General features: G+C 39.0%; 2 protein-coding genes across 9 annotated transcripts in view; one reads left to right on the top strand and one right to left on the bottom strand.

Annotated features, from left to right (window-relative positions):
* The window catches only part of PPFIBP2 (PPFIA binding protein 2), a 137,953-nt gene extending 134,110 nt beyond the window's left edge, over positions 1-3,843 (top strand). For all 7 annotated transcript variants that reach the window (XM_032223800.1, XM_032223809.1, XM_032223773.1 and 4 more), the window contains 2 exons: positions 758-946; positions 3,070-3,843. In XM_032223800.1, coding sequence (XP_032079691.1) covers positions 758-946; positions 3,070-3,261 — 381 coding nt within the window. In that variant the 3' untranslated portion in view covers positions 3,262-3,843. The remainder of the gene's footprint in view (positions 1-757; positions 947-3,069) is intronic.
* A 6,797-nt stretch (positions 3,844-10,640) lies between these two features.
* Positions 10,641-24,329, bottom strand: LOC116513013 (NADH-cytochrome b5 reductase 2-like). 2 transcript variants are annotated; one of them, XM_032223760.1, is made up of 10 exons: positions 24,161-24,329; positions 22,969-23,115; positions 20,968-21,040; positions 18,366-18,472; positions 16,985-17,114; positions 15,124-15,207; positions 14,310-14,395; positions 12,782-12,881; positions 11,293-11,498; positions 10,641-10,833 (listed from the first exon to the last, which is right to left on the bottom strand). In XM_032223760.1, exons 1-9 carry the CDS (start codon positions 24,176-24,178, stop codon positions 11,326-11,328), a joined length of 918 nt encoding a protein of 305 aa, XP_032079651.1. In that variant the 5' UTR covers positions 24,179-24,329; the 3' UTR covers positions 10,641-10,833; positions 11,293-11,325. The 2 variants fall into 2 exon arrangements, with proteins under 2 accessions (XP_032079651.1, XP_032079642.1); XM_032223751.1 differs by having other exon boundaries at positions 10,641-11,498.
* Between the last annotated feature and the right edge of the window lie 277 nt (positions 24,330-24,606).

Here is a 24,606-nt window from a genome sequence, read left to right as displayed (position 1 = left end):
TATTAATATAGACAGTATATGTATTGATGCATATATAGACTTACTTAATTCTGTCCATCTATTATATTTTCCTGTTCTTTCTTTCTTTTGTGCTGTTTTTCATCACTCGACTATAAAATCCATTGCTATAAGCAACCCATACCCTTTCTGAACATGTTAGCTTGATCCGGGCTTCCTTGAGCAAAACTATGCTCCCCAAAGCTCTCACTGCTGGAGAGAAAAGTTGGGAAATTTAATATATGTGTTGTGATCCCCTCTCATAGATTTGTTGCGAATGAATGGGGAACCCTCTAGAATAGCATGGGTAATGGAAATATAGGAGGAAAGGGAAATAATAATTTCTTTTCCTGATGTAGGGAAAATTCTGCTGAATCAAAATCCCAGGAACAACTGCAGGATCCAAGTTATTATGGGTTGCATTAAGAGATGTGATCAAATGGAAATGGAAGCTCATACTAACCCTATACCGTAGATCTGGAACTGCAATATGAAACAGATGTTTTTCTTTGATATCCCAAAGAAGTGCCGCTTAAAATTGCATTTCTAAAATTTATATTTCCTGTTAATGTTATATAATTGTTGGAAATGGATTATAATGGCTAACATGTGAAGAAGCCCTGATGCTTCCTGGTCCAGTAACACATCCCGCACGTGCAGGGACTAATGAAAGCAGGCAACCCTCAGAATAGCCTTTGAATACCTTGCTGTTTAGAGACCACACTTAAAGCAGCACAGATGCTCTTTGTTTCCCTCACAGATCCTGGAGCCTCGTTTCAATGGAGATACTCTAGCAATGCTCCTCAACATTCCACCTCAAAAGACTCTGCTAAGACGCCACTTGACCACAAATTTCAATGTGCTCATCGGGCCAGAGGCTCAGCAAGATAAAAGGGAAATCGTGGAATCTACCGCTTATGCAGCTCTCACTACCACCGCAAAAGTCCGGGTAGGCTACAGGGAAACCATACAAACTTTAGAAATCCTGCTTGAGTTCCTAGTTGGCAGTTTAAAGCCAGCAAACTCTTAGGCAGAACTCTTGTAGTCCATGTAACTACTTGAGAGTGAGTTTCATTGAGAGGCCAATGGGAGTTCTTTCTAAATAGATGAATAAGAGTCATTATAACTGGTATGTTATTTAAAAACAGAGGCTTTTTGTATACTTAAGAACATGCTTCCCCAAAGAATTCTGGGAAATGTGGCTAAGAGAGGGTAAGGATTTCAGTTTAGTGTCCCCAAATGGGAAAAATCTGCTCTAATTATTAAACTATTTTGGGGCTCTAGCGACAGCATCTGCATCTGCAGAGTATTGAAGGCTTTTTTTTTTTAGTAGCTGAAATACTATACTTAAACTTATCCATAGGATGGAAAGGTATCATACGGTCCAGCCAAGGCACAATGATGCAAACATCCCCTGCTGATTGTTGCATTTGACTTATATTCACTTTGCACTCAGTATTTTAAGGGACACGGTGGCTCAGTGGGCTAAGACGCTGAACTTGTCGATCAGAAAGGTTGGCAGTTCGGTGGTTCGAATCCCTAGTACCACATAACGGAGTGAGCTCCTGTTACTTGCCCCAGCTTCTGCCAATGTAGCAGTTCAAAAGCACATAAAAATGTAAGTAGAAAAAATAGGAACCACTTTTGGTGGGAAGGTAACAGCGTTCCGTGCGCCTTTGACATTTAGTCATGCTGGCCACATGACCACAGAGACGTCCTCGGACAGCGCTGGTTCTTTGGCTTTGAAATGGAGATGAGCACCGCCCCCTAGAGTCGGAAACGACTAGCACATTCATGGGGTGTTGTTGTTAGGGTTTTGTGCCACTTGAGAGGTCTGATATTTGGGAGCAGGAGTGGAAGAAAAGCTCTCCATAAAGATACATGGACCGTTGTGTGTGTTTCTCAGCACTGAATACAGTAGTTGTTTTAAAGAAGCACTTCTTTATGTTCTGCTACTTTGCATTTCACACACAGTGTAGCTGGGATCTGTTTTTTTTCTTCTGTGAGTTAATTATTGCATTTAAAGGTATGCATGCCCCTGAGGATCTTAAATTTAATGTACCTAGAAGAGTTAAGGTTGAATAGGAACATGATGGCAGCAGTACAAAGTTTAGTCTCACTTCTCTCAAGACTTGTCCAGCTTCTCAGAAGCCTGCCTTCTTGCTATCAACCAGGGATGTTGCATCTTGCATTGAGAATCTTCCATAATCAAGAGGTTGGACTCTGAGGCATCTTCTAGTATTTTGGTTTTTCGTATAGGGAATCCTGGAATTCTGTATTGGGACTTGTAAATATTGTCACTTTAGGTAAAAGTAAAGGATCTCCTGGCACATATGTGCTAGTCATTCCCGACTCTAGGGGACGGTGCTCATCTCCGTTACAAAGCCAAAGAGCCAGCGCTGTCTGTTGACATCTCGGTGGTCATGTAGCCAGCATGATGAAATGCCGAAGGCGCACAAAATCCTGTTACCTTCTGACCAAAGGTGGTCCCTATTTTTCTACTTGCATTTTTACATGGTTTCGAACTGCTAGGTGGGCAAAAGCTGGGACAAGTAACGGCGCTCACTCCGTTACACGGTGCTAGGGATTCGAACTGCCGACCTTTCTGATCGACAAGCTCAGTGTCTTAGTCCCTGAGCCTTATTGTGACTTTGGAAGCACATAATGAATTGTTTTAAGACTTCATTGAACTATTATCATTCCTGTCCCTTAAAGGATACGTTAATACTTCTTGCTAAAATGGTAAACAGTTATGCTCTGATTTTTAAAGAACTTTATCTCAGGTTAGTTTTTCTATATACGGAGTCAAAAAAGTTATGTCAGTGACTCCATTACTAACCCTTCTCTTCGGCATAAAGACAACCTTCCCCTTTCCTTTAGATGCATTTATTTGTTCATTTCCTACAGGAATTTGAAAAATCAATGAAAACGTTCACATTAATCTTGTAAAGTCTGTGAAAGGTCTTATTATTTAACAAAGGTCATTTATAACTGTCAAGTGTTTTCCCCTATAGTGATTTTCTGACAATGCTTTCTCTCTTTATCCACCCACCCATCTTTCATTCTTGACAGCCAAAGAAACTTGGATTTTCACATTTTGGAAACTTAAGAAAAAAGAAGTTTGATGAATCTACGGATTATATTTGCCCTATGGATACAAGTATAACCAATGGCACTCAGAGGAGTTATGGAACATACAGAGTGCATAACGCCCTCCCTGACAAAGAATTAGACAAACTGGATCAGGTGGGCCAGGGGGACTGATACACTCACTTTTCATCCTCTTTGATGTATTCTGGAGCTTACAGATAACCTTTTATAATTTAACTAAAGTGCATAATGCATCTGCATGTCTTTAGTGAATGTATTAGGATGAAGCTTGAAGAATCTTTAAAATATCACTTGGAATCCCATCTCCCCATTTGCAACTGTTCATCCTACTCATCTTCTCTAGCCCTTTTTCAGGAAAAGAAAAAGCTTTACACAACAGTTGTAGCTGACATTCAAGGCACCTAAAATTGAGCATGATTGCTCTCCGAACTGCTGTGGCAGCTCAGAGCTTTTTATATTTCCTTTACAATGCCCAACAAATAATTTTTAACATTTTGTATTAGCTTTTTCATGTCCACAGTGGTAAGAATGATCTATTTTATTCTTGACAGCACAGCTGAATTGTATATTTTTATTAAAATATGTTCTTTTAATTGTGCAGTGTCTGCACCATAGGGGTTACATACGATAGAACATTAAAATATAGGCCTAATGATGGATCTCTTCTTAAATAAAAAAAATATATGAGAATACAATTTCTTGAAGAAAGCAATAAAATATTTACTTGGGAAAATGTCTCAATTGTTTTTGTTGTAATTATTATTTTTGCGGTTGAATTATGCTTTCAAAAGGTGCTTAGACTGATTTTATAAATTGCTGTCCCAAGAAACACTACATTGAAACATGTGTAAAGTAATTTTAAAAAGCCTGAAAAATGGAGTAATTGGAGTTTTCTGCAAGATATAAGACAGCAAACCAAACTTCCATTTACTCTGATTTTGGAGTCAAACTGATCAGAAAAATTATGGTAATATCACATGATTAACTGCAAAAAGTATTTTTTTCATATGCATGATTTACTACATCTAACACGTTCCATTTTTCTCTCATTTAGAATGTAATTATTTTTCCATTTTGCTTAAAGCATGTAATTTGTTCAGTATGTGTGTGATATATACACAATTGGAACTATTTTAATGTTCTGTTTATTTTTAAAACACAATTTTCAGTCAAACTCCTGGAATTTCTTAAAATTAAAGATTCATAAAGTATAGATTTTTCCTCACATTTTCTTAGCCTCCTAACTTTGTGTTGAGCCTCTTTTTGTTTCAAGCTCTTCTCAGTGAGGATAAAGGATCTGTCTTTTTTACAGGAATCAGTTCGTGTACAGAAAAGCTTCTCAGCATGCATGCATGTAATACCACATAGTAAATGAAAATTAAACTTGGAATTTGCATCTTTTAAATATTATGATTCCTGACAACTTGTCATTTGGAGTTATATGCTATTTCACTGCCTATCTGAAGCAGTCATAGTTAGAGTTTGGAAACCACAGAACCACATTGTTTGAAGACCAATCTGCCGTGTCCTGATTCATTTAAAGCAGTATTTCTCAAACTTGGCAAATTTAAGATGCGTAGACTTCAACTCCCAGAAATTTCCAGCCCAAACATTGATTTAAAACAAGTCATCAAAATTTAGTTGAATATCCATGAACACTAGTTTGGTATGGAATATAGAGCTGATTAACATTCAAGGAATTATCTTAGAGTCATATTAATAAGTATATAAGTTTGCCAGCTACTGCTTTGTTAGAGAAACTATTGCAGAGATTAGGCTGTCTTTGTCTGTTAAAATGGTCATTTTAATGGGTGGAAAACTATGCTCTTACCTGTTCTACCCCAAGTGCTAATCCTTAAAGCTTGAAAGAATCCCTAAACATATGCAGTCAATTGTATGATTTGCTAGTAGGCCTATTTGAGTGTCATTTAAGGTGATTTGTATAGAATACAGTAAGGTTAGACCAGGGGTGTCAAACTCAATTTCACTGAGGGCTGCATCAGTGTTGTGTTTGACCTCGGGGGGGGGGGGGCATGGCCAGCTTGACGTCACTCATGTCAGGGATGCCTGTGGTGATCCGAGTGCTCTGCCAGCAAAAATTGGCTCCCTAACTCCATTTTCGACTGCGACCCTCTGCCAGCAAAAATAGGAGGGTTGTCCGCGGTCCTCCTGAGTTCCGTTTTCGCTGGCAGAAGCACCACCGGCCAGTCCATCGCTGTTTCCAGGGAAGCCCTATGGGCTAGATCTAAGCACTCTACAGGCCAGATCCAGGCCTCGGACCTTGAGTTTGACACCCTTGGGGTAGACAAAGGTATCTAACACAAAATAAAGTTCTAGCTATCTGGAATAGGTAGAGTATAAGAAATCCAAGAAACAGGCACACATCTAAGTAAGGCTAATTGATAAATGTCAATTTCTAAAATTTGCAAGGGGAAGGGATAGTGGAAAAACACTAGCCAAAATAGGCCACAAGAATTAGCTATAATGTACTTAGGCATCTAATCACCCAGTGATCTAAACAAGGCAGGTAACCTAATCATTTAGAAACAAACTACCATCACCACAAATATCTCTGAATATAGAAATTCAGGCCCTACAATGGGGACATTGAGTGGGGATGGAAAGGAGAAAGAGCAGTGCACATATTCCTACTTTCTGTGTTATACAATGATAACTGCCATGACTAAATGATGGAGCCAGAGAAGAAACTGAAATACATTTTAGAATAACGAAGCATTGAGCATATTAGTGGTTATCTTATGTGTTAAGCAATGAACAAGTTATTAAAATAGCATAAGCATTTGAATCTGCATGAGATCAAGAAAGGGTTTTTGAATTACAGAAAACAGCTCTGTTGCATTCTTTTTATTTAAAAATATAATATCAAACATACCACTTTTTTAAAAAATACAATGAATTGCCTTTTAATTTTTGATCTGATTAACCTACTAACTTGTTTGTTAAATGCAGTGGTGTGAGATCTATACTTATGGAAAATGTTCAACTTGGAAATCTTTCTAATATTGGGGGTGGAGGGAACTCTGTAAGTCAACCTCAACTTGCTGAAGCAGAGACAGGTGTCATATATGTGGAACAGTTCTGCTCTCCCAAAAGTTGTGCATGCAGGTTTGACTTAAGATTGGATGGCTGCTTTAATTTCAATGTAGTTGCCGAAATGATTTTGCAGATGGACCATTCAGAAGGAGCAGTGATGCAAATAGGGGAGCTGTCTCGAGGAATAAGCAACCTCACGGTATGTATGAATTCAAGAAGGCTATCTAGAAATGTTGTTATGGATCGTTGTTAATCAGCCAAGATTATATAATATTAGCTGCCATCCCTATGTAAGAGAGGGATGTTTTAGATTTATCAAGCTCTTCGTTTATTTTCTTTTTTCCCACTGAGATCAGTGAAAGAAAACAATTTCAAAATTTTGGATCCTTTAAGGGAAGAATGAAGAAGTCTAGGCTTCTAATTGGGAAAAGGGTTTTGGATAAACTCTCTCATAAATTATTATCATAAAAACATTTCAACATGAGCCACGGTGGCGCAGTGGTTAGAGCGCAGTACTGCTGGCTACTTCTGCCTGCGGCTGCCTGCAATTTGGCAAATCAAATCTCACCCAGCTCAAGGTTGACTCAGCCTCCCATCCTTCCGAGGTGAGTAAAATGAGGACCCAAATTGTTGGGGCAATATGCTGACTCTAAACCACTTAGAGAGGGCTGTAAAGCACTGTGACCCGGTATATAAGTCTAAGTGCTATTACTATTTCTCATTTTCTAATGTATCTGATTATAGATGTGGCTTGATTTTTTTTTAATTTCCAGACAATGTTAAGCCAAGATCAGATGCTAAACAACGATCAATTTTTAACATCAACTTTTGAGGATTGGAGATGAAGATGCCACAGGAGTAACACTTAAGTTCTTTCTTCTGTTGTGACAGAAAACTGATGCAGGCTGGATACTATACCTAAAAATGTATCATTTTCTTTGCTAATTAAAATATGAGAAAGTTCAATGTGCTTTTAAAAAACACGCACATACACAGATAAACTCTCTGGACTAGGTAGTTAAGACATGCATTTAAAGAACTATGCAATTTTTCTAGAAATTTGGAAATCAAAGATCTGTTGATCGCTTACTTTACTCACTATGAGCACATTTAATAGTGATTCCTTTTTCTATATTTTGTAATTTTAAGATTTGGTTATGCAATGGAACTGCAATAGACTTCAAAGCTGTAGCAATTCTTTATTGTCAATGTAGTTTATGCAATGATTTATATTGGATCTGAACTATGGCACTGAAAAAGTGATTCCTTGATGTATTAAAAATGTGTTCACTGGTTCAAAAGATAGTCATGATCAAGAGGACTGTAATTCCTGATGACTCCATAGACACATCCATGCAGCTGACTTTGAAGCAGTATTGAAATCTTTTGCCATTGCTTTTTCTTCATTTTTTTAAAATGAAGAAACTCAGTTTTAAACTGGGCTAGTCTACAATCTCAGTATTCCCTGGTGTTCTCCTATCCAAGAATTAATCAGGTCTGGTCCTGTTTGATTCTCAAAGCTGGACAATATTAACCCGGTGCTACCACCAACTTATATACTTACTGTTTTCTTGAGGACTTTTGACTAGTTGCTATGAGTATCAACTACTGAGTACTAGAAGCTCCCAATATTTGATGAAGAAATCATTCCTATCCTCTTTGTAACTATTTGTGTCTTCCATCTTGCTAATTTTGAACTATACATCCGGGTTAAGCGGTGACAGATTAACAAAAAACGTCCATTAGCTACCCTGTTTCCCTGAAAATAAGACCTCCCTGGATAATAAGTCCAATCGGGCTTTTGAGCGCATATGCTAAAAAAGCCCTCCCCCCAAAAAATAAGCCCTCCCTGAAAACATTGCAACACAGCAGCAGCCATGAGATAACCACACTCACCACCTCCTGCACCTCCAAAATAATAAGATCTCCCCAAAAATAAGGCCAAGCGCTTATTTCAGGGGTCAAAAGAAAATCAGATCCTGTCTTAGTTTCGGAGAAACACAGTATTTGTTTATATAACATTTCATTGTTGCAGTGTGATAGAAACTATGGAAAAGTCAGAGTGTTTGTGCTTTGTTCAAGGGTTTAAATGGGTGCATTAATTCATGCAACACCAAAAATGTGTCTTAAATACATTGTAATAAATTCTACATTTCATTTGAGTAACAAATTCAGAGGAAATACACAACAGCATGTTGGCACAGGCTTTCACAGCTGGCATCAATGAAGCAGTGGCTGGCTGGGGAATTCTGGAAGTTAAAGTCCATAAGTCTTAAAAGTTGTCAAGATTGGAAACCCCAATCCTAGGCCATAGCCATACAGCCAGAAAGCTCATCACTGCTTTATACACAATAGCCTTGCAGATAACAATACCCAGCTAAAAACTAAACATTCTTTGAAATATTCTATAGATTGGAGTTAATTGGAAGCATGAAAAACAATGAAGGGGCCAAGCAAATGCCCAGTTGCACTTCTTTCTCTGTCCTCCCACTTATTTTTCAGTGCAGAAAATTATTGAAGTCATTTACCAACTATTAAATTTTAATATTTCCTTATAGTAATTGAAAGAAAAATGTTTTGTCAGAAAAGAACCAACCTCTTCAAACTTGTCAGTTTTCAATCCTAAAAACACCTTCAAAATTCATAGCTAAATAGCAAGATTTTGTTAAAATGTATGACAATTTGGGGAGGGGGGCTTGTATTATAATTTATAGTTTACATCTAAACTGCCAAAATCTCTGATTTGGAGTATCCAAGTTTATCATCTAAATTCAGGGAGAAACATTAGTAATATTTCAGCAGTGTGTGTAAACAACTTTCCACATCAGGGGAGTGTTGTTAATAATTAGAATCTGACATGCTATTCATTCTTATCTCTAACAGAATTGTTCCATTGTCTGCTTCAGTTTCCTTTTGAAATGAGATAATTGGGCACACCTCTTTCAGAACTAATTTAGAGGGTAATTGGCCACTCTCTGAATTTTTTTTATTATTTTTATTTTTTGTGTGGAAATATTTGCCAATCTCTCTGGAAAGGCTTTCAGCAATCTACAGTTTAAAGGCTTAAATTAAAAGGCTTGTAACAATTCTAATGCAATCTTGTTCATCTAACTGTCTTTATACAAGTTTGCCACCCAGTGGTAATAAAATTCCTTGTTTGCCAAATACATTCCCAATATAAGTTGTTGCTAATAGAAGCACAGCCTTATTCTTCCTGCAGAAGTATTAACCTGAAGATATCAACAAATGTATACTGTGGTACCAGCCCAGCTTTCAGTTAAATAACAGGGCTTTAGATATTATAATCAATGGTAACTTTGCAGATGTGATTCAATCTTCATCCAGAAGCTTAGCTGTTCCTTTCAGACCTATGATCATTTTGAACATAGTTTTATTTGATGTAAAGATATAATTCTGGATCTAAAATATTGCATGTTCTAATGTCAAGTTTTATTGTACATTTTTTTCCAAAAATAATTGCATTAAAGTATGTATATGGGTGTTACCAGGAGTTGAAGCATATTTGGTCTAGAAGGTAAAATATATTGGACCACAGTACCTTATATCAGGAATGGCAAATGTTTGATTTCTCTCCTGCAGAAATGAGTATTTTGAATCCAAATGAGGTAGACGGTTCTGCATGAGAATAGTTTTAAAATATTTATAATTTCTTTGCTTGTCCTCATTATTATCTAAATATTATTAAAAGTTTTGTGTGGAAAATGTTATGCTCCAAATCATATCACAAATGATTAGGCGATTTAAATCTTAGTTGTATTTACAGCTGTTAAGTTGGTTTGTGTGAAGAATGTTTCCCACAAGTAACTTGGTGTGAAGTTCATGATCGGAAATTGTGCTATAGTTGCATGGTTATTCTAAATATTGCACATGCAAGCATCTGCATGATCCAGAAGGCAAACATTCTGGTTCCAGCCAACATAGATGGAAGGTTATATGACTGTTTTTACATGAACACCATTCGTTCCTATAAGAAACATCAAGCTAAATGCATCTCTGCTTCTCATCAGTGAGAAACTGCCCAATAAAAGAATTTCATCAATAGGATTTTGTCTGACCAAGGAAGATGTTTTTTCTCTAGGAATATCTTGGTGTGCTGATGGCTTCATCAAGTTCAGCTGGAGTCAACATTTGGGGAGGAAAATCTGGATTTTAAATTAGCTCTTTAAGCCCAGTGAAACCTGGATTGGATTTTTTTTACTTTTACATTTTAAAAACTACATGTCATAGTTTTTACATTTTCTACTTCATGTTGGTGAAAAACTGAAGTCAGCTTCAGGAACTGTGGATAGAAGAAGCTCCGATGACTCAAAAAAAATTATCTATAGAAGTTACAGGAAGCCACAGGCTCCTTACCTCTCTCCACTGCAACTAATTCCTCACCAGCTTTGCTTCAAAGCCAGTTCATGCATTATACACTAATAAACATTGCCATAGGAAACTCACAAGGAAATTCAAGATCCACAAAATGTATCGACATTTTATTTAAGTGAAAGAGAAAAGCTTCATAAAACTTTATTAAGGCAGGGCAAGGCATCAGAAAGGGGTACTTTGCCAAGTGTGTTAGTTTGATAAAAGTGTCCTCTTTTGAAGGATTGGCACAGGTCTTCTGAACTCTTTCCCCTCTGGAATGTGTATTTGTCAGGTTCAAGCCTAGAGATGATACAGCAGCATCCAATCATTCCTTTATTTGCTTACAGATAATAGACACTCTTGACAGACTAAAATTATAATCTAATCTACCAGATCCTGAGAGATTGTAGACTGTGACTAACCTGAACCCTAGCCCTAACCCTTCCCGCCTCCCACACCCAGCTTGGGGCTGTGCAAGCTTAGTCTGGGCCTCTCTCTGGAAAAACTCTGGGTTACCACAAATCTCCCCCATTGCTCCTCCAGGTGTGCGTCCCATCACAATATGCACAGACAACACTTTCTTTGGGATTGCTGGCCAATCAAAGCAACTCTGCACAAACCACATGCACACACTTGGGGAAAGTTTTCAAGGTAGCTCCTAGAGATCATGGTTGTTTTAATGCTTCATGGAGGAACCCTTTGCTTACATCAGCCATTTTGTAACGTGCACCTTCAAATCTTTTGCCATAACCATTGTACCTGTGACATTTGCTAAATGAATTAACTTCAGGTTCAGTAAGCAAATGTGCTCTCTTTTGCATATCCCAGTAGCTCAAGATTGGGCTGACAGGCAAATTGAATCATGGGTGGAGGTCCACACATAAGAATCAAAGTGTCTCCAGAGGCGGGAGGAAGATGGTCCTTTATCATATCTGCATTAACAAAGCCAGAACTATACTTCCATCCTGCAACAAAAATGAAAGAGAATCTTCATGACAATGTCTAACAGAGGGTAGTATTACATGCATTCATGTTTTTCTCATGGTTCCTCCATTTCGAAGAAATCTGTTTGATTTCATTTAATTTGAATGTTATATGATTCTTCTCTTTATATTTAATAATTCCCTTAGACCATATTGAATTTGACAGCAACATTTGGAGATATCCTGGAAACACACCTGGCCAAGATTGTATACCTCTGCTTCAGGGGTGAAATCCATTTACCTTTGCTACTGGTTTCGTAGCAATGTGAGCTCGCACTCACCACCTCCGTGCTTGCGCAGGACCTCACACGCATGCTCAGAGTGTCAAAAACAGACATTATGTCTGGGTGGGTGGGCGGAGCCTGCTACCAAGCACCTGTAAAGGTAAATGGACAGCAAGGGGGAGAATCCGCTGTGCCACACAATTTAGATTAGCTAGAAAGCAGGAGATCCTAATATAAATCACATGTCACAGCTGATCCTCAGGAAAAAACAGTTCATCTGAACCGGTTTCAGTTTTTTTACTACCGGTTCAGGTGAACCAGTAGCATTTTTATTACCGGTTCGGTCAAACCGGTAGCATTTCATGCCTGCTCTGCTTCATAGCAACATTAGTATACTTTCAAAGATAGAATCATAACCTTAACTCATATCAGTTTAGTCCAATGGTTAAGACTCCAGGCTAGAAACCAAGAGTTTTCAAGTTTTAGTCCTTAGGCATGAAAGCCAGCTGGGTGCCAGTCATTCTCTCAGCTCAACTTGCATCACAGGGTTGTTGTTTTTGTGGGGAAAATAGGAGGAGGAACAACTATTATGTATATTCACCACCTTGAGTTACACATAAAGTAATAAAAGTGCGGGGTATAAATCTAATAAATTTGTTACTAACTTGTACAAATGTAATTTCTGTTGGAAAGACTGCATTATACTTTTTCATGCTACTTTTCACCTACCCATGTTAAAAAATGTGAATCACTAACTGATAGGTGAATCCATTACTTAGAAATACAGCACAGTAACTATATACTTCTCTAATCATTTTCTATAAAGACTTAATATCTGATATCACAATGGAAAGGTGCTTAGATATTAATGGGAATAATATCAGTCAGGAAAGGCAATGTGGGAAAACAAAATAGTTTGGTACAAGTGGTACATCGTATCAAGACAAATGTCTCACGTGCTTGCAATAGAGATATACATGTTATCTTAAAATTGGCTGTATACAGAAAAGTTTGTTTAGCCTTTGAGCGACGTCAGCTTACCCTGAGGTGGTTTGTCCAAAGTATACCACAATTTAAATTGATCTGAGTGGTTTGCAGCTACATCTTCCAGCTCTGGTCTCAGTAATATATCCTGTTCCGTCTGCCAACCAAAAGTCAAATAGCCATTCAGAGTTGAACATGCAGGTTGACAGAGTTTCATTGTTAGTATTAGCTTACCATTTGATCTAGGATTATTATTATTTTGTGTGTGTGTGTGTAAATTTTCATAGGTGTAGGTATGCTGTTCTTGTTGTATTCGGGTCTTTTCCCATGTAAGATTGAGATTGTCTTAGCAACGTTTCGGCAAGGTCTCACTCACCATCTTCAGCGTGGTCGGAGCTGCCGTCTTTCTATAAATCTTGGCGGGGGGCGGGTAATGGAGTGCTGGTTTTGTTTCAGTAATACTACCAATCATGATACAGCCACACAGCCAATCAATCCACTTACTGAAACAAAACCAGCATTCCACACACACACGTCAAGATTTATAGAAAGACGGCAACTCCGACTACACTTTAAGCCGAAAACACCAGCCTGAAGATGGCGAGTGAGACCTCGCTGAAACATTGCCAAGACAATCTCAATCTTACACGGGAAAAGACCCGTTTGCCTTAGGAGGCTTAATCCTCAATACTGCAGTCTAATCAACCTACTCTCAGGTAGAGTAGCTTATATTGTGGGCAATGTGGTTAGAATTAAGGTAAAAGGTAAATATTCCCCTCGCACATATGTGCTAGTTGTTCCTGACTCTAGGGGGCAGTGCTCATCTCCGTTTCAAAGCTGAAGAGCCAGCGCTGTCCGAAGATGTCTCTGTGGCCATGTGACTGGCATGACTCAATGCCGAAAATGCACGGCACGCTGTTACCTTCCCACCAAAGGTGGTCCCTATTTTTCTACTTGCATTTTACATGTTTTTGAACTGCTAGGTTGGCAGAAGCTGGGACAAGTAATGGGAGCTCACTCGTTACATGGTGCTAGGGATTCGAACTGCTGAATTGCCAACCTTTCTGATTGATAAGCTCAGCGTCTTAGCCACTGAGCCACTTTGTGGTTAGAATTAAATGTTAGCAATTCTGTGCAATCAGAAAACTACCAATACCACCAGAGATTTCCTAAAACATCTGGCACAACATCTTATGCTGTTTCTATTAATTAAATATGCTTGGGCTTAATAATAATAATGTGCTACGTATAGTACTTTCCAATGAACACCTGGTGCAGGCAAAATTAATCTGTCAGCACTTGGCATATATTAGTTTTACACCCGGAGGCATATAAGAAGGTAAGGAGGCTACTCAAACTATAATTCTTCTTGGCTACCTCACCATCCTCCCATCCACCTCTGTTTGCAATCAATAGCATCCAGCTTTCCATGGGAACCAGAAGAAAAATGTTTAATTTTCATCAAAGGAAGAGCTATAAACAAACATTTTGATATGTAGTTGGGAAGATGGTGTAGAAGTATAAGCAGCTGCTTTTATAGTGATTTCACACAAAAGGAAAGGCAAATAAATATAAGTCAACCAACCTGATTAGCAAAAAGGAGATAACATTTTGTTTTATCGGTAGGGTCCTTTGTGATATGGCGGATCAGCTGAAGCATTGGAGTAATTCCTATCAAATCAAAGCCAATGAAGTAATATTTTTTTCCATAACCCAGAAGCAGAACCATAACATTTTGTTTTTACCCCCATCCTTGTCAACTATAAAATTAGGTGGGCATTTGTGTGAACATGAAAGGCATACAAAATAGAATGAATAGATAAAACAGTCATTCCCGAGATTCAAGAATATTATTTAATAGGTTCTCTAAGAGGATATCTTTTTTCTCCTCCTTTTATATTCAATGATTTTAGTCTTACCGTACACTATTTAATTTTACATTCAGCTTCTGAGCCACAGGTTCATGGCTAGTGACAGAATATTAAATTATGTTTAACTATAAAGGAGGATCTGTAGAAAAGAAAAGTAATCTTAAAGATCTCAAAAGAATGCCTAGGCTCATAATAAAAATGTAGCTTTTCAATAGCCAGAGTGTCAAATTGACTAGGATTTCATGTCATATTCATGTCATATTCACTTCAAACTGGATACAAAGATAGCTTATTAAGCAATATTCTAGTCAAGGTGAAGTACTCAGGCATTTTTAGAAGTAAATTAAGCTGTGCATCAGAGATGACATCTTTTGTTCCATACTAAGCCTTGGTCAAGTCCTCTGCGCTTACTCTTTTTTAATAGAGGAGAGAAGGTTCCTTTTAGGGCATATGTTATAGAAGGAAGTATATAGCTTTTTAAAAGACATTATTCAAACCCCATTATTGCAGAAACAAGGAATACCTTACCTGTTCCCCCAGCAATCATCCCAAGGTGCTTAACAAACTTTATCTTTGCTTCAGACTTTTTATCCAATTTGATAGCAAATTTACCTGTGTAAAATTACAACAGTCAATTCCAACAAAATTGAACCACATCAAAGCTCTGAATCACAGCTTTATACACCGAGATGGGTTATTCCTGATTTGGCCCACATCAGGCAAACCGGTAGTGGCGGTGGCGGGAGGCTCCGCCCACCCGCTCAGACACTTCTGCGTATGCGAGCACCCCCAATCCGGTAGTAAAAAGATTGGCAACCCACCATTGGTATACACTACTGTATATTAATTCTGCAATATTATATCCATTTCTAAGAGTAAAAACCTGTACAATGCTAAAGGCCTTCCCTCTCATTAGCAGACTTAATCTAAGTATATATTTGGAACTAGCTCTCTAAATAAGCCACAATTGCCTGAGCTCATACAAAACTAAATATTAATCCACAAATGTACAATCTGAGTCTCCAGAGCAGTTTACAGTTACTGGAAGCTTTCTTGTGACATTTGAAACAATGCTACTAAATCTGAGTTGCAATATGAACAACCTTTTGATGGTGGCACACAGTTATAATGTTCTGTAAGCATTTGCTGCCATTATAATAGAGCCATGATGGTGAACCTATGGCACCTGTGCCACAGGTGGCACACACAACCCTCTCTGTGGACACACCAGCCATCGCCCCAGCTCAGCTCCACCGCGCATGCACACCTCCCGGACACCTGCTAGCCTTCAGGTCACTGCTATACGTGGGGGGCATGCAGGCAATGAACACATACATGCATGGGGGCAGAGTGCATGCACATAGGGGTGCTCTCATTGCATTTTGGGGCCTCATGCAGCACCCCCATGCCCCATTTTGGGCCTGGAAAGTCTCCTACACCGACCTGGAAGCCAAAAATGGTGAGGGGGAGGCGGGGCCCATGCATGGGAGGAGCACATGCATTGCAACATGGGGGCGGGTGTGCACACACAAACTGTTGCGTGCACATGTGCATACTTTTGGCACTTGACAACAAAAAGATTAGCCATCTCTGTAATAAGAGTTATAACGTTTTGTAAATATTTCCTAATATTCTGTAAGTATTTGCCACCAAGTAATGGTTGGTTACATTTCTGCAGCTCAGATCCGATCAGCTCCTATAGCTCGACTAGAGACTTCCAGGAGTTATTAACAAACTGTGTTTTGTGTAATAGAAAGGAAATTCTGTTTCTTATAAATAAGAGAAGCAATTTGGTCTAATCATAGTTAAGGCACCAGGTTAGAAAGCAAGAGACCATGAGTTCAAGTCCCGCTTTAGCCACAAAAAACAGCTGGGTGACTTTGGGCTAGTCACTTTGTCTGAGCCTAACCCACCTCACAGGGTCATTGTTGAGGAAGATGTGTTGGATATGTTTGCCACTTTGAGTTATTTGTAAAAACAATAAATAGGATCTGGTATTTTTTGATATATAATGTGGTATTTGTTGAATGCCCTATTCAATGAATCCCATTCAACCACATCAATAATGTGATATTCATTACCAGCTGGAGGCAGGAGGGTAGATAGTATTCCAAATTCCCCTGGGGATTATTGTATTGTGTGTGAAGCACGCACAAACAAATTAACATTGAATGCAAGGGCAAAAAAAATCTAAGATTTGTTCAACTTGTGACGTGCTATATTATCCGCCCAGAGTCTCTCTGTAGGGAGATGGGTAGTTTCAAAATTTGATAAATAAAAGAAAAAAATAAATATTTCTCATCTGCCTACTGCTTGTATTTACTTAAAAGCAATTGATCACCCCTATTCGTAATTATAAACTTCTTGGGACTTGACAATGAAATAGTACCGGATCCTTTGTACACCAGAAGCCCATTAGGTCCTCTGAAATCAATGGTGTCACCAGTCTTCATGGCGTCTAAGTGCTGGGACATCTTCCCACCTTCAGGAAATTTGGGGTGAACATTTTTGTGGTAAACCTAGAACGAATACACACACATGCAATCTTTGCAACGTTTTACAATTAAGTGACCATGATCTGCATTGGAAAAGATAATTCTATTTTGTACTGTTACATAAACATGAATTAGAAGCCGGAAAAAGCCACATTTCTCCTGTTTATGCTCTATAAAACAAATCCACTGCAGTGCTAAAGGCAAATAATTTTATCCTCAATAAGGTTACAAGAGTATTAACCTAGACTGTTATTTTTGGCCAATTATGTATTTTACCAGTTATTTATAGGCCCTATTTATATACTTGTTTTAGACCACAAAATTGAGAGCAAGTTACCTTCTCTATATAACTTCTCCTAGCTAAACTATAAGCTTTGCCTTTAGAAATCCTTCTCTGTAGTGTTCTCACTACATATAAGACAGGAAAAAGCTCTAAAGAGAAGCCCTTTTCAGTTATGGAACAGTTTCCTCAGAGAAATTCAACTGAAGATATATTAACGATCTTCTCACAGAAGAGAAAGCACCAATCTTTTGAAGAGCATGTACTCTAGGCTAAGCATCATTGTTTATAACTGGTCTTAAGTATAACTGTTTTATACTGCAGTGGCTTTTAATGCTAGATTTGTTTTGTGAGGTCTCAGAAAATGTGTGCCTCAAAGTAGTAACATTAATATGATAAATAAAAATGAATAACGTGATCAAGATTACTTCAGTGTAATTTTGAAAACATTGCTTACTAAGCTCTGGGTGATATTATTTCTTCATTATATTTAGGACAAGAAGAACTATTAACTCTGGGCCTTAATTTCAAATTAGACATAAAATACTTGCTTTTAAAAACTTTTTTTTAAAAAAAAAATCAATTTCTGTCACATTCTATTTTTTGATACCCTGGTCTGTCAAGATCTAGTATCTCTTTTTACTTTTATCATGGAGAAGAGATTCCAATCAGAACTCCCCAGATTTTTTAGAATCCCAGAACCTATTTTACATTGTTTTGGCTGAGAAAATTAACAAAATTAAATAAGCTACAGAGAAATAGATTTTTTATCATTTACTCATTGTCCTTCTCAGTGTTGGTGCTTTATCTCTAAAATAACTGTGCACAATATTCCAACCATATCTTCAAAGTTAATTTCTGGATATAAAATGTGGCCCATTGTTTGCTTTTTATTTGACTTATTATATAACTGGAATATTAGGGAATAATTTATTTGAGAAACAGAGTAAGCAAAACTAAAACTAAGTTACTTGGTCAAAAAGGTATAAACCTACCTTTATTACTAAATCAACATATCCTTTTACTTCATCACTAGAAACTGGAGTATAAGCCCGAATCACAAGGTTACCGCCAACTTTGGCAGAGAGGTATACATGTTGGCCTAGAGAAAAATAATTATGATTAAATTATTCCAAATTTATCATTATGGCATTAATGAAGAAGGCAAATGATTTGGGATATCTTTCTAAACTGGATAACATCTGCAAATTTGGTAGAGAACACAATCCTTCTCATCCCCAGAGAGAAATATCAGTTATATATTTAATTACGTAAGAATGGGGAATCTCCTATAGTTGCGAAGATAAGCATGAAAATGCTGGGTTAGTGGGGGAGAAGTAAATTCCCACTAGCTGATAAGAAAATAATATTTAGAAATATACAAATCCCCATGAACTTAAGATCCTGCAGAGGTGTGAATGTCATCATTCAATCTTATGAAAAAGTAGAAGACCACCAAACAAAACATGACATTAACTTCATGACAGCAATTATGAGCATGTGTTAATTAACTATGGCAGCGTAAATGGTATCAGAACTGCAGTGGGATTAACACATTGATAGGGAATTAACTGTTTTCTTCCCTAACTCAACTTCTTCTTCTAAGACATTAGTTTGGCAGATACAGATTATGTTAAAAGATTGCATTAAAAAGCATGCCTGTTAAAATAAAATACAGGTGTAACTATAATCAAGCAGTTAAACTTAGACCTATTTTGAGCTGTTTCTGACTTTTCCAAAAGTTAACCATGTATCTATACCAAGAGTGGATTCCAGCTTCTTTTACTGCCAGTTCGCTCAGGGATGCGCTTTGGGGGCGCACATGCGCAGAAGTAAAAAAAATTGTTTCTGCACATGCACAGAAGCGAAAAACAAGATGGCGCCACCTAGGGTGCCACCAATAGAACTGGTTTGGGCATGTGTCCAGTTACTACTTACTTGCCAAAGTGGTCCGAACTGGTAGGAACCTACCTCTGGTGTATAACCTGAAGTCCTTCTGGATTGGATCAAGGAAAACAAAAGGAGGACAACCTTATGGCTTTCCCATCCTTTATATTTTGGTTTGCCATCCTAAATACCTGGATGACTTTGGAAAGCCTACTATTGCAAGAAGGCTAAAACCAATGCAGTGCTAGGATTCTACCTCACTGGAGACCTATTCTTATGCTAAAACATCTGCCTAGGTTCCTAACCTGTTTCTGGCTCAATATTCCAGCTTTTATCAGACACAATCAAAGAAATGAACATGAATAAATCCTTGTCATCTATGTCCTCATCATCCATGAGTCATGCCTGGCTTGGATAACTATGGCTGACCCCTACTTTAAAGCTGAAATATTTTACTCTGACTTTCAGTGAGAGAGAAGTCACTTTCTGCTGTAGTTTCACTTCTATTGCATCTGTGCTTTACTTTCTGATTTTATTTTGCAGTCCCTATCATAATATGTTGAAGGACAGTATATAAACACCTACAATAAAAGAACTTACTAATAAGCCAAGTCAGACTGTGTGAAACTTTAGTTAAGCAAATCATCTATCAGAGAATGGACAGATATCCAGCCCCCCTATATTTTCCTATAAGAAAGACAAGGTAAGATACTGAATGTAGGTAGCAGAGCCATAGGAAATGAAACCTGTGTTTGAGCTGGATGGTTTTCAGCCCACATTTCCCAGAATTGCTAGATAAACTACTTTGCAACACAAAGTTAAACATAAAGCCAACTCTTTTCCATTGGATTTACCCAGGAAAGTTTTCTCATGGCTGCCATTTTACTGCTTCCCTTACAACTGGACTTTATTTTTCTTCTTTCTTTTGAAGACATTTTGCTTCTCATCCAAGAAGCTTCTTCAGCTCTGACTTCAACTCTTATTCCCCACCGTCCAGTCAGAGCTGAAGAAGTTTCTTGGATGAGAAGCGAAACGTCTTCAAAAGAAAAAACGTCCAGTTGCCTCTTGGAAAAGCACCTTTGGGACAACCACACCCTGGATGACTGAGAATCACTACAGCTTCCCTTACAATGTGACTGAAACCCAGCCCAAGCATGTCTTAGGCCTTCACCATCCAGCAAAGGAAGTTTTGAATGAAACAGTAAGTAGATTGGTCCACCATGAGAAAGGACTGTCCATCTAAACATGCTCACCACCTTCATTCTACTCATTTAACCATGCGCCTTAAATTGTCCCAACTATGCAGAGGTACAAAGGGAGTCACTTTCTTACTCTGTTTGATGTAAACTGACTTCATAAGATATTGTGAATTTTCAGTCCTTTGCCTCAACTGAACATTATTAATTTGTTCTACTACTAGATTAGCCTATAATGGTGACCAATTCTGTTGAAAAGCAAATTGTTATCTTTCCTTAGATATTATATTATATATAATTACATATTGTAGCATTTATTCTAACAATTATTCTCTTAACATTAAAACCACTTAGGATTTCAAAGAGATAACTAGTAAAAGATTTTGTGCAACACTGGAAAAAGCAGTTTCAGTATCGAATAAGTTTTACTAGATCTTTTCAGAGATTTCTTTTGGGGGGGCACTAATGCAAGGACTCTGCATCAGGAACTGATGAAGAATGAGGCCATGCTTACCTATAGGCAAGCCCAATATATGTTTTGGCGATGGTAGCGCAAATCGGAATCTCCTGGTATCATGACTGATATCCTGGGGAAAAAAATCAGGTGAAAAACTTTGAGCAATAAAGCATCACAAAAATGATTTAAGACCTTTTCATCATGACACGCCTCACTTTCCATGTGCTAAAATATACAACTGAGAAAGAAAAGGGGCACCATAAAGGATAAGGGGGAACTGCGGATACCAAAAGTGATCTAACCACAACAAGGCAGAGAACACGCAAGATCTTCGAGTATTGGTTCATTGGGCGATCTCAAACATTCAGCTTGTGCCCCATATCTGTCCCATTGGAAGTTTTTTTGGTATGGTCTACGACAGCTCAAGGGAAGCAGTGGCTCAGTGGCTAAGACGCTAAGCTTGTCGATCAGAAAGGTCAGCAGTTCAGTGGTTCGAATTCCTAGTGCCGCATAATGGAGTGAGCTGTTACTTGTCCCAGCTTCTGCCAATCTAGCAGTTCGAAAGCACGTAAAAATGCAAGTAGAAAACTAGGGACCACCTTTGGTGGGAAGGTAACAGTACTCTGTGTGCCTTCGGTGTTTAGTCATACTGGCCCCATGACCACGGAGAAATCTTTGGACAGCGCTGGCTTTTTGCCTTTGAAACAGAGATGAGCACCACACCCTTGAGTCGGGAACGACTAGTACATATGTGCGAAGGGAACCTTTACCTTTACCTATGATAGCTCACCCATCCCCACTGTGTGCATCTGGCCATGCCTGGCAGCCAGCATCTCAGTAGGATGACCATGCATCCTGGTTTATCATTTGTCCCAGTGACAAACTCCAGGCACCCTTTCCCCACTGTTTTCTTCCTGGCATTGATGGCTCGTCTCCCATAGTGAATCGCATTTCACTCCTCCCCCACAGAGGCAGCTAATACTGCAACCCTGTGAGAGGGAAACTGATGCCACATAAGCTGGCATTGTGGGGGTAAAAGTGAAGCCACACCAGCCGTGCAGAAGGGAAGAAGGCAGCAGCTGTATGGAGCCTCACAAAGGAGGTAACATGGAGGAAAGGGTGCCTGGCACTGCCTTTGCTCTTCCCTCAACACATCAGCTTGTGTGTCTTTTCATTCTGCTCTTCCTGAATCAGCTACTTTGCCCATCAATGAAGAACCACAGCTGGAACTGCCAGAGATGCTGAAGGGATAGATAGTGAGGTCAATGGGAAACATAGGAAAATTAAAGCCATTCAAAAAGTTTATGCAATTTTAATAGGTGTCTATTATTTTTTAGTGTCCCTGCCCTTATCTGTCTCAAAGTGTCCGTGTTTGGATGATGTGGACACCAGCCAACGAGAAACATGGCTGGTTGCCACACCAGGAATGCCAAGCTGAGTACACTGAATAATGTCACCTCATATATTCCACATAAAATGTTCAGTTTCAATTCAGGTGTAATATTCCTAGCCTTCCCATGGGCATGAACGCAACCCACCAAGGAGCATACTTTATGCAATGTGCCCCCTCCCATAATCATTTACGTTTTAATTCCTTGGAATAACCTTTTTTTTTTCTTTTCATGCCTCCATTATATCATTGCACAACGCCACAGAACTGAATACACAATATACCCAGTTGTGGGTTGGGAAAATCTTGTACATGCTGGACCACAGATTAGATTTCCAAGTGATAGCTATTCTGTTGCTGCTTTAATGCATCACAGCTGCTGTTACTGAACATTGTGCAATATCCCAAGGGCAGAATTTCCAAATACCTTGGCACATTTATGGCCTTCCAAACATGGGGAAATAGGTGTAGGCCAATATCAAATGCTCAAATCTCAATGTTTCTGAAGAGTTTTGTATCAGTGCGCACATGCTTTCTATGCCAAGGGCTTGAGTCCCACCCCTGCAATCTCTCATTTAAAATACAGATATCCAACCTGGCACACTGCTGTCAAGAGTTTTATATGGCATTTTCATACATTCAAGCCAAAAAAAGAACTGACAACTCACCTCTTTCTCTATCAAAGACAATGGATATTTGATATTTGGATCCTCTAAGGTCAATGGATCTTTCTTCTTCTGAGATCCAATTATTTTATAAAGCAAAAATAGCACTGATGGTACAACTGCAGCCACGGCAATCAAAACGGAAACATCCTGAAAGATGAAAAAAGGAGAACAGGTACGCAACAAGAATGAAAACTTGATTTTATACAGTATGTTACAGTCTTAAGTCTCCACTGCAAAGGTGGACTCCTTCTCAATCAGCTTATCATGGAATTGATCAGCTCTAAATCTACTGAGCAGACCTCCATTCTGTATGTGGCATCCAGAGACCATGTTATACCTGCAGAGTTCCCTAACCCATTTAACCTCTTAAAGGTTTATTTTTAGGAATAAATTAATAAATGGGAAGCTATTATGCTGTAAAGCAAAGCAGCAGTTTCAAGAACGAGTCACAAAGGTAGTCCTCGAGTTATGACCACAATTGAGTTCCCAAACTGATGTTGCTAAGTGAAACATTTGTTAAGTGAATTTTGCCCTATTTTACAACCTTTTTTTTACCAGTTGCTTTTCATAGGTGGAGCAGAGGGTTGTGTACTTTTTCACTTTAGCTGCCAACTTTTTATGTTTGTGTCCAAGCTGGAAAAAAATAATAAATCTGCAGTATTACTTCACATCATCGGATGATACATAAAGGAATAAATTACAACAAATGGAAGTCTTGATGTTGGTAGCCATATCCGCCCAACTTTGAAATATATAATTTATTTGGTCTGGCCTTGCAGTCAAAACCTCTGTTGTTCCAATCCAGATTTAAAATAAAATCCAGGTTGTTTTATCCAATGAGGAGATAGAGAAGCCTCCGATGCTGTGACACCGTATTTGTCAGGAAACTTCTCCAAAAAGGCAGCCAGAATCTGCCTTTTGACGAATCTAAGGCGAATATACCTGTCCCGGAATTACAGAGGAAGATTACTGTATTGTATTCCTCAGCGGGCTGCGAATTCCCGAGACACCCGTACGCTTCCTTCGCCAAATGCCGTCATGATCTGCCTCCCCATAATCTCCCTACCCCTTGCTCTCCCTGTGTGGGTGCGGGGGGCATCCGGTGAAAAAAGGGGAGCGTAACCGGGAGGGAAGCGGGATCGCCGAGGAGTTTCTCTCTCTCTCCAGCCACAGGGGCTTCGGTTTTGCTTACCCAGCCTGTCGATTCCATGGCAGGCAAGAACGGAGGGTGAAATAAGCCGTAAGGAGCTTCGCAGTTCCCTCTCTCCCCACGCCCCGGTTCTTGAGAGCTCGCCGCGCCTTCCCACGGCCTCACGCGTCTCGCAGCTTCGCCTGCTCCGTAGGAACAAAGGGCACCTCTGCGTTGGCTCGGGTCCCGCGATTGCAACACCCGCCCGTTCGTGGCTTTCTCCAGGACGCGCACCTGCTCTGCGAAGGCATGGGGGGGGGGGATACTCAAAGGTAGACACCCACTGGATGGTTGGGGGTGACCCTTGCTGGTAGCCATGAAGGCCACCGCGCGTGGGACAGGGAGTCCCTTGAGGGGGGAGCGGGGTTTGACTCTTTGCTTTTGAATAAAGCCCTTCTCTGTTCACTTAATGGTATTGGGTTATGGGTAGATCTTCCACTCCAGTTTTT

This window comes from Thamnophis elegans, chromosome 1 (assembly GCF_009769535.1).
Source record: "Thamnophis elegans isolate rThaEle1 chromosome 1, rThaEle1.pri, whole genome shotgun sequence".
NCBI classification, from domain to species: domain Eukaryota; kingdom Metazoa; phylum Chordata; class Lepidosauria; order Squamata; family Colubridae; genus Thamnophis; species Thamnophis elegans.
Note: the sequence above shows the minus strand (reverse complement) of the source record. Positions and strands in the feature narration are given on the sequence as shown.